This window comes from Culex pipiens, chromosome 2, assembly GCF_016801865.2.
Source record: "Culex pipiens pallens isolate TS chromosome 2, TS_CPP_V2, whole genome shotgun sequence".
NCBI classification, from domain to species: domain Eukaryota; kingdom Metazoa; phylum Arthropoda; class Insecta; order Diptera; family Culicidae; genus Culex; species Culex pipiens.
The window spans coordinates 24,931,471-24,945,056 of NC_068938.1; the positions used below are offsets into that span (position 1 = coordinate 24,931,471).

General features: G+C 35.0%; 1 protein-coding gene across 17 annotated transcripts in view; it reads left to right on the forward strand.

Moving 5' to 3' along the window:
* The window catches only part of LOC120414568 (piezo-type mechanosensitive ion channel component), a 107,036-nt gene that overhangs the window by 48,485 nt on the left and 44,965 nt on the right, over positions 1 to 13,586 (forward strand). For all 17 annotated transcript variants that reach the window (XM_039575787.2, XM_039575789.2, XM_039575788.2 and 14 more), the window contains exons 3-5: positions 1,825 to 1,939; positions 7,986 to 8,613; positions 13,049 to 13,337. In XM_039575787.2, coding sequence (XP_039431721.1) covers positions 1,876 to 1,939; positions 7,986 to 8,613; positions 13,049 to 13,337 — 981 coding nt within the window. In that variant the 5' untranslated portion in view covers positions 1,825 to 1,875. The remainder of the gene's footprint in view (positions 1 to 1,824; positions 1,940 to 7,985; positions 8,614 to 13,048; positions 13,338 to 13,586) is intronic.

Here is a 13,586-nt window from a genome sequence, read left to right on the forward strand (position 1 = left end):
GAAAATTTGTAATTTGTTGATTTTATGAAAGAATACCTCAAGCTTGATCTGCTTTCCGATCCTTTACAGACAACGACATTTGGGCGCACATGCCTTGACCTTGTTTTTGGTAGAAATGTTCTAACACAGTCACGAAGGTATGTTTCGTATTTTAGTTATCATCGGCCGATTTTGACTTTGGTTGATACACCAGCAATAAAAAAAAATCAAATTTCGCACCACAATCATTCGCAAATACTACACGCTTTCCTAAACAACTTTGTCGGTTTCGCATCCATCAACAACGCTAGCACCTGCAGCATCCACCGCGGCCTATCACCCATCTGGACAGAACATCTCCCGGTTGCAGCCTGATGCCAAGACCGAGCCTTGCGACCAACGCCACCATCCAACTCTAATCGGTCCTTTTTAGGGCCACCAATTTTCTCACGAAAGAGTTCTGCTTGTTCATCATTCCCACCAAACACTACATACAATTTGAAAGAAAACCACCCCGAAATAACGCCCTTAGCTGAATTACATCTCCCATTCATGATCATATTCCGTAAATCTATTTAAAGAATATAGCTAATTCTTCAAATTAATATATGGAAAACCCACATGTCCACATATCTAAATTTTACGTAAGTCTACGCCATTCCGGTTATGTCTGTGACATAACTACTTTGACTTTTATTTTTATAAAATGTATTGATCGTGTGATTGATCGTCTGTAGGCTCTGGTCAAGGTAGAAAACTTTTTTTTTAATTTTATAGCAAAAATATTTTTTTTTGTAAAATTATTTAAGAAGATGTTTTCTTCAAATATCCAGAAAACTGTTTACTTTAAATACAAACATTGTTGAAAAAAAACCTAGATCTTTTTTAAAACCGTAAACATGTGCTTGAAAAATTCACACTTAATTGTATATTTTTCTTATTTTTTAATTTTTCTAAATCTTTCTTAAGTTTCTGCAAAATTACATGTTTTTTCAAGTTTTTGTCTCCAAAACCTTTAGTTTTTTTTTATAAAAATACAATCAAAAATTTGAATTCTACCAAAGGCAACCATTTTAAAATTAAACATGACTTCTAACTTTAATTCAAATTTTGAAAACTTTTAACTTTAAATTTACTTTAGGAAATGAAGTGAAATTAACTAATCGCCATTTGAAACTTGCAACAATTTTAATTATTAATTATGTCTAGATTTTTTTTTTCAAAGGTCCTATAAGCTATTGTGTTTAATATGTTAATAGGACCTTTTCAAAAAAAACTCTAGATTTTTTGGTAAAGGGCAACATTTAAAATGACATCACCAGATAACAAAAACATAGGACATTTTTATGGTTGCTTATTTGGGATGGTCGATAAGAAAAAACGGTTGACAAAATAAAAAAAATATTTAAGTTATTGCATAATCCATCGTTAAAAAAATAAAATCAAAAAGTCATTGAAGTTTTTCAATATCTTAAATTTCCAATATTCAAAAAGGAAAATGCATGAAACCATAAAAACGCTCTAAACAATATGTTAGTAAAAAATCGAAAATAAAAAAAAATTGGTGGTCTGGAGAGGTCAGGGAAAAGTCAGGGAATTTTATTTTGGGATTTGGATCGACACCATGTTTTCACAACGAGTTTGCGTGCATCCGTGGTCAGTGTCCGAGCTCGCACAGACAACTGGACCTATCCCACACGAGTAGCAAACCCTTTGTGAACGGATTCACCTGGGGAGTAATTAGCCCTAATTCATATTCTGAAATCGCGTTTCCCGCTCCCTTTGTGTCTCCGAAGCGCATGTACAAATTAATTAAAGCAAATTTTTTGTTTGTTCAAATTTCAGCATCACGCACACGGCACTGGAACTGGAAGGTAGCAGCCGCCGCCCAGCACGATGGCCAACTACTTTATCTGTTTGGTGGTTCAGCGATTGATACTACCGCTCATCCTGGCAATATGTAAGTAAATTCGTATGATGTAACAAAGTACCACTCCCTGCTCCCGAAAAAAAGGGTTTCGTCATAAAATTTTGATGATTTATGGTCCTATTTCTTGCACCAAAAACGAAACTAGGTCATCCTGGGACTGGGATTCTTACGACCAATCAAAAACTCATTTGGGAAATGGTTTCAAAATGCCACCTTTGTCATAATTTCGCCAGAACGCTGTTATGTTGCCCGGCCCAATTATGAGCGCCGTTATGCTGCGAGCCGTCAGTCAACCGCGCGCTGGTTACAACAATTTTCACCTTTAGTTCTGACCGTCTACATACAAAGCAAAAACAACGAACGAAAAGGAAAAGATCGTAAAACGGACGGATAAACACAAACGCCAACCGGAGCGGGTCGTTGGGGGAAGTGTCTTTATGGGCTGTATCACCTGACAAAAGCCACGGACTTTCTATCCTTTTGCCTTACATAAGGAGCTTTTCCACGTGGTTTGTTTGTTTGCTTTGTTGTCCTTTTTTTCTTCTGGCTGGCTATGTTGGTGGCTCGTCGCGCAGTGATTTTCACTTCCTGGTCATGGTGTCCTGATGGTGGTGTCCTTTCACCTGGCCATGGCTGGGGGAGGAATCAGTGCAGGGAAAACATAATAGTGGTTCCCGAGGGGCTGAAGATTCTGATATATTGTTAACTTGTTATGTTTTACCTTCATTTGATATTACTTTAAATTTGCTTTAAGTGATCTTTGATTAGATAAGTAGTTCTCTAAAATTTCGCATTTTTTATTCGAAATTTAACATTTTCATTTTTTGATATGGATGAAACTTTGTCATACTTAATGGGTGAAATTCTGTATCTTAAGAAGGGATTTTCTGATCGTGTTGGTGTCTTCGGCAAAGTTGTATGTTATGTTTAGGATTTTTCGGACAAACTAACTTTTTTTCACTAAAAGTTGAATTCTCAAAATATATATTTTTTCAATTTTTAATTTGTTTTATAAGTTTTAGGGTTTCAAAAAAATATATCTTTTAAGCCATTGTGTAAAATCTTGTTTAGGAGATATGGATTTTTGAATCAATCGTGTTTTTTTTTTGAAAATATAAAAAATCTGGACAAAAAATTACCACCAATATTTTTTTAAAGGAATATCAAGTTTGCAATCGAAAAGTATGTTACAATTTTTTGATATAATGTACCGTTCTCAAGTTTTAGCTACTTTTGGGTTTATATTTTTGATTTGAAAATAAATAAAAATTGAAATTACGTGCCATGGTTTCAACATTTCAATTTAAAAAAACTGTTTTGAAGTGCATTATACACCTGTCCAGTTATTTTGCCATCATTAGTTTCCAAAAAATCTAAGTACTGACGAAAATTTCATTTTTTGCGAAAAATAAAATTTTTGCGGTGCTGAACATTGGAATTTCATTAAAATTTAAAACATTTTTAAACAAGCCTAAACATGCTGAACATGATTATCAATGCAGAAAAATGCATTTTAGCTTGTTTTCAGTTGATTAATTAGACTTCTATTTTCATGAAAATTTTGAAGTTTTTTTGGAAAAATATTTTTTTTGCCCCCTGATTTTGCAGACCAATTTTGAAGGGGGGGTGACATAAACTTTGAAAAATATTTGCAATGGCCTAAAAATAATTTCAAAATTTTATAATCAAGCTTAACTTTTGAAAAGGTCTAAAAGTAGATAAATTTGCTTTTAGATTAATAAGTTACAGGGTGGCCACTCAGCTCGGGAAATCGGGAAAGTCGGGAAACAGTCGGGAATTCGAAAAAATCCGCAGAAAATCGGGAAAAAGTCGGGAATCCCAAGCATACTTGTTTGAAAATTATTTTCTAACTCTTGAATAATTTTGTCATATTTTGTACAATTTTCAAATTAAATTCACTAATTTTTTCTTAAGTAACTTATTTTAAATTTAAGTCTCATTTCACTATTTCAATCTATTTCAGAATGAAAAGGCCATTTAAGACATTAAAAATCCTAATAAATATTAAATGCATTTAACACAGGTTTTCCTAATATTTTTTTATGAATCAACAGATTTTTACTAATTTTTGTTTATCAAACAAGATCTATTTATCAAACAAACTTAACTAAAAACAACAACAAAGTTAATTAAAAACTAATAGAAAAATCGAACCTAATTGTAACGATTATGGCCAGCGTAAAGCTATGATTCTGTTTTAATATTGATTGAATATTTGAAAAAAGATTCCAACAAGAGTTTTGCAATGGTTTTTTAGTGGTAAAATTCATTAAGTCATTTCAAATATTTTTTTCCAAAAGTTTATCTTGAACTTTTTTGTGAGTATGGGTAAATTACTATAGATTAAGCTAGATTTTCAGTTTTTGGAAAACTTAAATATCGAATAAAACCCAATCGTTGTTCGTTCTGAATGATTTTTTTTTTAACTTCATTTCGTTTTGTAACATGAAAAAATATTGAAAATGTAATCTTGATTTAAATTATTGCGAATATGTATATTTTCATTGAAAGAAATAAAACCGTTCAATACTGATAACTGGATAAATCAAATCAAAATTTACAAAATTTAGAGTTGAACTTATTTTTTTTAAAGGAATTCCTAGATATTTTACTAAATGTTTAAGCGTTCTTTAATTTTAAATAAAATGAAATTAAGAATTGAATGTTATATTCAGTAATCTTGAACTTTTTTTACATTTCGAGTTGAATTAAATTATCAAAAACTATACGTTTTCCAGTTTCAAAAATTAACATTGAAATATAAGTATTTTTAATCTTTTAGTTAATTTCAAAGACTATTATTTGTTTATGTTTTTTAATGGATGAAAATAATAACTGAGAGAGTGTGCGTTAGGTTAAGCGGTTCGGTCGACAGTTGTTTGGTTCGCGATCCAAAATTGTTTTTTCGTGTGTAAAACAGCAAATGCCGGCCGGAAAAGTGGATAATCTGACGTGCTCAACCCGTAACATTACCGGATTGATGAAGTTTCTTCGAATTTTTCTCGAAAGTGCGTGTTTTTTGTGAAAATAAATCGTCGATCTTCTCTTCAAAGATGGCCACCATCCACCAAAGCTGGGCTCTGCCCCGTCGTCGTCTGTTTGTATTGGTGTACCCGGTCAGAAAACGCGTCGCGGTAGTGTGCGTGTGTTGAAGGAGAAGGTGAGAGGCGAGAGAGGGCGATCATCGTGCTGCTGCTGTGATGAGGCAAAACGGAACGAGTCAAAAATTTTGACTGCTCTGAGCCGGAAGCCGCGCTGTTTCTATGCTGATGCCAGGAGGATTTTCAGAGCAGCAAAGCCAACGCTCAACGACTGGCCGCGGTGAGAAAGTTCCAATCAGATTTTCTTTGTACAATGAGTATTTGTGTTTGTGAGTGTGAGTGAGAGTGAGAGCGAAACAGATATAGCGCAGCTTATCTAGATAACTTTTTGGCCTACACAGTGGGCCAAATTTTAAATTTTCCAGGTTAGAATTTTTATTTTGTTTGTTTTTGTTTTCTAGTTTTTCTTGCGTGGTATTTAGCAGAGTTGTTCTTTTATCAAATGATTTATTCGTTTAAAAAAAAGATCGGGTATTTTAAATAAAAAACTCTATTCAAAACTAATTTTGAGTACTATCTGTATTTTGGTTGGTGTAGCCTAATATGTTTTAAACGCAAAGTAAGGCAAAAATCTTCATTTGAAAATTTTTGGACTCTAAATAGTATTTAGATTAGTAAATTTAAATTAACTAGCTTTTTGTATGATTGGCAGAGTGATTGAATGAATGAAAGAGTATGTAAATACTAATAAACAAATTGGTTACAGCGTTTTACGGTGGCCTTGCGATCGATTTAAAGCAAATTTAGTCCGATAGAATTTGATAAGCAACGCGTTTACGTCGGGCCGGTTGTTTTACTCGTTCGTCGCCGTGTTTTATACATACCAGAGCCATTTCCTTGTGATTTTTCTACAATTTGAAATAATGTTTTTTGTATGTCAAGCGTATGAGGAATAAATTTTAAATCAATTCAATTAGTCGTTTCCTTAAAACGCGTCAAAAACATTAGCATTATAGCTCAGAAAGCACGATAACGAATATTGCTTTCACGCGATTATCAAGTCCTTTTTATAGCTGCGTAGATCATTTGTTATTTACGGATCACTAATCTTATAATTGTTTAGAATTTGAAATCTCGTCTATGATCCACTCGAACTGAATACATTACGCAGAGTTTCTGTATATTTGTGGTTTTATCTTTCCACAGCCGGCTGTCTAAGATTAAACCATTTTCGTTTAAATTGTTAGCAGATAAACGGGAATTGTCTCAACAGCAGCATCCGATTGCTTGCCTTGAGAATAATACATCACCCTATAAACAAAACGTATTGATTCTTGGGTCTCATCATCATCTTCTATGATGAATCCTGACCATAACCCTTTCCTACTAACATAATCCCATGTAGAAGTAGTTTTTCCGGCACACGTGGGGGTGTGGATATCGTATAGAACCCACCCTTGGTAGCAACCTGTGCATACTAACATTCCCGTCCCGTCCCCTCGAGATCTACAAACTGACATGGCGGGCGCCGTTGGTGGCCAACGACTGTTGCCTATTCGCACCAGCTCTAGTTTTGATGATCTTGATGTTTTATCTTTTCTGCGCATTCATACATGCTGTTGATAAGGGAAACATTACTAGATTGTTGAAGCGTGTGATCGGTTGTGCTGATAGGATATTACGGTCCTGTTCAGCAACGGAGAAGGACAACCATGGGTGGTCTCTCATGCTCATGCTCATGCTTTAATGGATGAAAATAATGAGTGCTTCCATTTTTAAGTGTTTTTTAGGAGTTTGTTGTTGAGTTTCTTTTTTTACGAAAATTGTAAATCGTTTGATATTTTTAAATTTGTTTAGATTTTTTTCGATGGTTGATATGAACTTTTTTGTTAAAAAGAGTTTTTTGTTTGAAATCGTTATTTAGATAAGAACAATCTATTTTTGAGTTTATGAAAAAGTCGGGAATTTGAAAATGGGATTTGAGTGGTCACCCTGATTTAATTAATAAGTCATCAAAGTTAAATGGGGAATTTTAGAACAGATTGTGGAAATATGGATGAAATTGACTTTCTAAATACACCTTGTTGGATACACTAATTATTTGCAAGATTTTTTGATTTAAAATGACAACCCTGCTATTTTTTCTGAAAACCAAAGAAAGCTCCCTATATGCTTTGGTCTTTCATATGTTTATAGGACCTATTAAAATAACTCTAGATTTATATAAAAAATGGTAAGTTTTTTTTTGGTGTGAAAGATTATTAAACATAATGTAATGAAATTTTTGTTTGTTTCTATCCGGAAGTAACCTATAATTGATTATTCTGGCTAAAATTGATTACGAAATGTTTTTCTTTAAATAAATTTGATCCAATAAAAACAGAGCTTAATTCAGCAACCTTTCAGATATATTCTGATGATTTGAACACGAGTTGACCTTCTACTCCTCCACCATAGAATAGAAAAATTCAATATTTGCCAACATAGTACGTCCGTCCGGCCAGGCAACGCGCTCGCTGGTGGCGTCCCCGTTTCCGGTGTGAGCGTGACCTGCCGCCAATAATGTTTAGGTTCTTTGTACGTTCGAAATATACACCTACTACCGAGAGACTTCCTATTCCTTCTTCTATTCTATTTTCGTTCACTGCTTTGCCCCTCTTTAAGGTGCGACTCACCACCTCAACACTGTTTGACTTGCGGTGGTGAATGTCTTGCCACAAACCAACCAACTTTATGAATGAAAATTAAATCACAGGTTCGTGTGCTAACTGGGCGGTTCATGAAATCGATAATCAATCAAATCAGTTTCTGGTTGTTGCATGTCGGCTGTCGGGCCACGACAAGGTAATTAATCTACACGTTCGTGGGGGCACGTTCCAACTTGATGTTACTATCACAACGATTTACATAAATGTCACTGCGTTAGATCTGCCCGCAGGGAGGACGCACATCTATGCTAATTTTATCGGCCACGAGGAGTAATTAATTTCTTCTTCTTTTTCTCTCTTTTTCAGGTTGCCTGTTGAGACCGGTAGGACTATCACTTCCATATCTGATCTTCCTACTCGCCCTACCGTTTGTGCCAGTGGCCACGCCGCGGAGTATCAAAGGTTCCACGGGGATCTACTTCAAGATCTACATCGCCGTGAGCATTCTGCTGCTCCTCGGTCAAATCGCCTTCCAGATAGTGTTCGTAGTGCTCGGTTACGAGCTGATCGAGCAATGCCAGTTCACGGAGATCCTGCTGCGGCACGTCGGGCTCGTCAAGTTCGAAGACCTGAACGCGTCCATGGTGGTGTACTGGATCGCGCCGGAGATCATCATGACGCTGACGTCCGGCATCGTGTACGGCGTGCTGAAGAAGCTCGCCAACGGGGCCATCGGTGAAGAAGTCGGGCCGGGAACGGCCACCAGCCCAACCTCGCTGGAGGCGCCCGAAGTGCTCTCGCTGGGGTGTGGCGTCGGGGGTCCGAATCCGGTGAGCCGGGAAAAGCTGGCGTTCCTCACGAAGCTGGGCGTCGTGCTGAGCGTGGCGATGCTCTGCTTGGCCGCCGTTCTGCAGCCGTCCGTCCCCAGTGGGATCTACTTTGTAATATTTTTGGGCTCGGCCACCTGGTGGGCGTGCTACAAGGAGCTGGATAGGTGAGTTATTGGTGGGACAAATGATTAATGTCACAAATGGGAAATTCTCTACGAAATCGGTCTTTTTTCTTTAATTCTAATTTTTGTATTTTTTAATCCGGCTGCAACTTGTATGGTGCTTTCAGTATGCCCAAAGAAGCCATTTTGCATAATTAGTTTGTCCATATAATTTTCCATACAAACTTGGCAGCTGTCCATATAAAAATGATATATGAAAATTAAAAAAACTGTATCTTTAGAAGGAATTTTTTGGTCGATTCGGTATCTTCCGCAAAGATGTAGGTATGGATAAGGACTACACTGAACAAATGATACACGGTTAATTTTTTTTGTGATTTTTAATTTGACTTTTTGTCACTAACACTTGATTTGCAAAATAAACACCATTTTTAATTTTTTTGATTTGTTCTAGGGGACATCAAATGCCAACTTTTCAGAAATGTCCAGGTTGAGCAAAAAACCTTTGATCGAGCCATTAATTTTTCAATCAATAGTATCAGGGTGGCTACTCAAGTCGGGAAATCGGGAATGTCGGGAAAAAGTCGGGAATTTGTGATTTTTTTGTCAGAAAGTCGGGAATCTTAGGCATACCTGCTTGATTTTTGTTCCTAATTCTTGAATAATTTTGTAACATTTTGAACAATTTTCAAATTAAATTCACTCAATTGTTCTTTAGTAACTTACTTTAAATTAAAAGTTTCTTTCACTATTTTGATCTATTTGAGAATTAAAAGGTTTTTTAGACATTAAAAAAGGTGCAGGTGGTTATGTTCTACATGACCAATATGACAAAGAACTTTGTACAAAACTCCTAAAAAATTATTCTATTTTTTATATTTTTAAATCATTGCCTATTTATTTAATCCTAAATAATTTATTCCAATTAAATGTTTTCAATCTTTGGCACCTCTGTGAAAATAAATTGCCAAAACACGAAAATATTTCCAAAACAGGCATGGTTCGGAAAATGTCCCTCCGGGAGAACCTCCCAGAGGGAACCGGCCACTCTAGGTTGTGGCCACCACTATCAAAATTGCCATTTTCATTACCAGTTTCATAAACCATGAATTTTGATACCCATATTGCCCCAGTCATATTGTTCTATTAATTTCCCCCGGGTAGAACCTTCCCCAGGGCACTGGCTACTCCGGGTGTGGCCAATCCGGTTAAAATGACCATTTTCATTACCAGTTTCAAAAACCATGAATTTTGATACCCATATTGCCCCAAGTCGTATGGTTCGATTAATGTTCCCCTGGGCGCTGGCCACTCCGGGTGTGGCCAATATCCTATAAATGTGGTCCCAACCCCATTGCCCCAAATCATTCTGGTTTTCCGTCGACCGTCCTAACAATCTTCATTATATCAGAATTCCTCCCAATTTGTGGCACAAACTGTGTCTTTCAATGTGTACGTGTGTGTGTGTGAGCAAAAAAAAAATAACCACGGAGGATCCGTCTTTGACGAAACCTCCTTAGGCACTGAAATTTTCTTAGGCTAAGTGCTAGCTTAAATAGATCGCATGAAATGTGGCAACAGTGCTGCAACATTCTCGCGTGACAGTTCCACGAAAGCAGGAGACATGGCAAAATTTGCTAAGTGCTCTCAGCCAATCAGCAGCCGGGATTTTTCCTGCATTCATTTTTTTATTTTCATCTTAACTTTTGAATACTTTAACAAAGTTTTGTCAACTTTGTGAGGTAGTCTACTTGCAATTTAAGACTTCCCCTTTCGTTTGGTGGATAAAGCATGCTGATTGCTTGAATTGGGTGGAAGATATAAGCGTTTAAACAATTACACAAATCGTTACACTTTCGCTTCGCGAAATTTTGAATTGACACCCGTAGACAGTGCCCTTAGGACAAAGTTCTTTGTCAAAATAAACACTTGATGTATTTGAAAAAAAAAATATATTTTTTTGAATCAAAAGTTTTTTTTATTTATTTATGTTTTGTTTATTTTTGTTTTTGTTTACCTCTTGTTCTTACTCTAACTTAAAACAACAACAAAGTTAATGAAAAATTAATATAAAAATTGAGCCTAATTTTCACGACTTTGACTAGCGCAAACGTATGATTCTGTATCATTTTATCACAGCGGTTCTCAACCTTTTTCGACCAATTCCTCCCTTGATTACTTTCAAGACCCTTATTCCCCCCTTCAATTATAAATTCAGTATCAATTCACAAAAATCATAATTTTGGCTTTAATTTATGTAGAAAGATTTTGCTACAAAATATTTTTTCTCTCTTGCAATGAAAGAACAAATTCTTAGCAATTTCTTTTAACAATTTCCCATAACCTGCTCATGTTGGAATGCAAATGTCTTAAGAAAAGTTTAAACAGCCAAAAAATTTTAAGAAAAATATATTACAAAAAACTAGAGCGTCCAATTTCCCGTCCCGGGAATTCCCGGGATTTCCCGAAAAAAAATATTTCCCGTTTCCCGGAAAATTTGTAAATTTCCCGGGAATTCCCGAAATTCAAGCGGAAGTATACATTTTCTTAAATTTTTGGAACTATTTTTTGAAATTGCTCTGAAAAAATAATAAATGAACAAACTCAACATGATTTTGTTCAATTTAATGTATTGTTTGGTTTATATATAATTAATCAGATTATCAGAAATTATGATATCAGAATTATTCTGATAATATTAATTTTTGAAGCAACTGTGATTAGATCTTGCTTAATGAGTATTAAATTATTACAATTAGGTGAGCTTTTAACAGATTGATGTTATTTCATCAAAACAATATTAAAACCTTACCTCCAAATTAAAATTGAGATTTTTTACGTTTTTGTTTACCATGATCAAATGAGATGAAAATCGAATTTGTGCAAAAAGAATTAATTCAATTGGTTGAATACCTAGTACTAAAGAAATTACAATTTGAATAAAGAATTATGGAGCACTGGAATCAAAATAATGAGTGCTTCAATTTTTAAAGGTTTTTTTTTAGTAATTTGTCGTTAGATTTCTGTTACGAAAATTGTCAAGAGTTTTATTTTCTTTAAATTCATTAAGATTTTTTTATGGTTTATATTGACTTTTTATAAAGAGTTTTTAGCTTGAAATCATTCTTTAGATAAGAAATGCCTATTATTTAATATTCTGGAAAAGTCGGGAATTTCAAAATGGGATTTGAGTGGTCACCCTGCAATAGTGATTTTTTCAAAAAATCGAAATATTGGTCGCACAAATTTTTCAACATCATTTTTCGATGTAAAATCGAAAAATCTAGTGAAATTTTGATAAAGTGCACCGTTTTCAAGTTAAAACCATTTTTAGGTAACTTTTTTGAAAAAAGTCGCAGTTTTTCATTTTTTTTTAAATCAGTGCGCATGTTTGCTCACCTTTGAAAAAAATATTTTTGAATAGCTGAGAAAAATCTCTATATTTTGCTTATTCGAACTTTGTTTCAAAAATTTAAATCAAGACTAACATTTCAAAAGGGCGTAATATTGAATGTTTGGACCTTTTGAAATGTTAGTCTTGATTTAGAAAAATTGAAAATATTGTTTTCGAGAAGATCGGAAAATTTCACGAATGTTTTATATTTTAACGTTGTAAATCGGATTTATAGTTGCTGAGATATCGACATTAGAAAATGGTGGGTTGTTTGGGTGAGACTTAGAAAACATCAATTTTCCTCTTTTCAAACCTTTGCATGGCAATATCTCAGCAACTAAAGGTCGTATCAACAAAGTTCAAAAAAGCAAAATATAGAGAATTTTGTCAGCTCTTCCCAAATATTTTTTTTTCAAAAGTGGGCAAACATGTGCACTGATTTAAAAAAATGAAAAACTGCGACTATTTTCAAAAACGTTACCTAAAAATGGCTTTAGCTTGAAAACGGTGCACTTTATCAAAATTTCACTGAAATACTTTATTATTAAAAATTTGGTTTTACATCGAAAAATGAAGTTGAATTTTTTTGCGACCAATATTTCGAATTTTTAAAAAAAATCAGTATTGATTAAACAAATTATAACTCGGTCAAAGATTTTTTGCACAACCTGGAAATATCTGAAAAGTTGGCATTTGATGTCCCCAAAAACATAACAAAAAATAAAAATAGTGTTTTTTTTGCAAATCAAGTTTTAGTGACAAAAAAATAAATTAAAAATCATAAATTTTTTTTACCGTGTTTAATTTTTTTCAGTTTAGTCCTTATCCATACCTACAACTTTTCCGAAGACACCAATTCGATCAAAAAAATCCTTCAAAAGATATGGTTTTTGAATTTGCATACATCATTTTTGTATGGACAGCTGCCAAATTTGTATGGAAAATTATATGGACAAACTAATGATGCAAAATGGCTTCTTTGGGCACACAAAAAAAATTCTGTCGGATTAAAAAATACAAAAAAAATCGAATGACCGAAATCTGACAGAATTGCTCTAATGAATGTCTTGTCTTCTCTCGCAGAGCTTTCGGCGTAGTTTTAAGGATAACGCTGGTGTTCCTGGTCGTGCACATCACCGGCTTCCTCGCGTACCAGAACCCGTGGCCGCAGGAGCTGCTGCCGGCGAACGGCACGCTGGCGCGGATATTCTCCCTCACGCCGATACTGTCCTCCAGCTGTGACAACCTGACGGACATCCGGAACGTCAACTTCGAGAGCGATCTCGGCTCCGACTACTACCTCAACCCGGTCGTACTGTTGCTGTGTTACTATTGTATCTCCATCACCTCATCGCTTCTTTTGAGACCAAGAGTGAGTATCGCGGACAGGATTAAAGACTTCAAGGTTTGCACGAAACTAACACTAGCACCAGTATGCTAACACTGAAACACTAGATCTAGAAAGGTGCCTAACCTTTTAGAGCCAAGAAAGTATCTAACCACTTTCCCCTTAGCCTAGAGAAAGAGTGAATGAGCCGCTGCTAACAATCGGAACTAACGATTTCTTCCCTATTCAAAATTCTAACCTCAAATTCAAATCCTGAAACGAATTGGCCACACT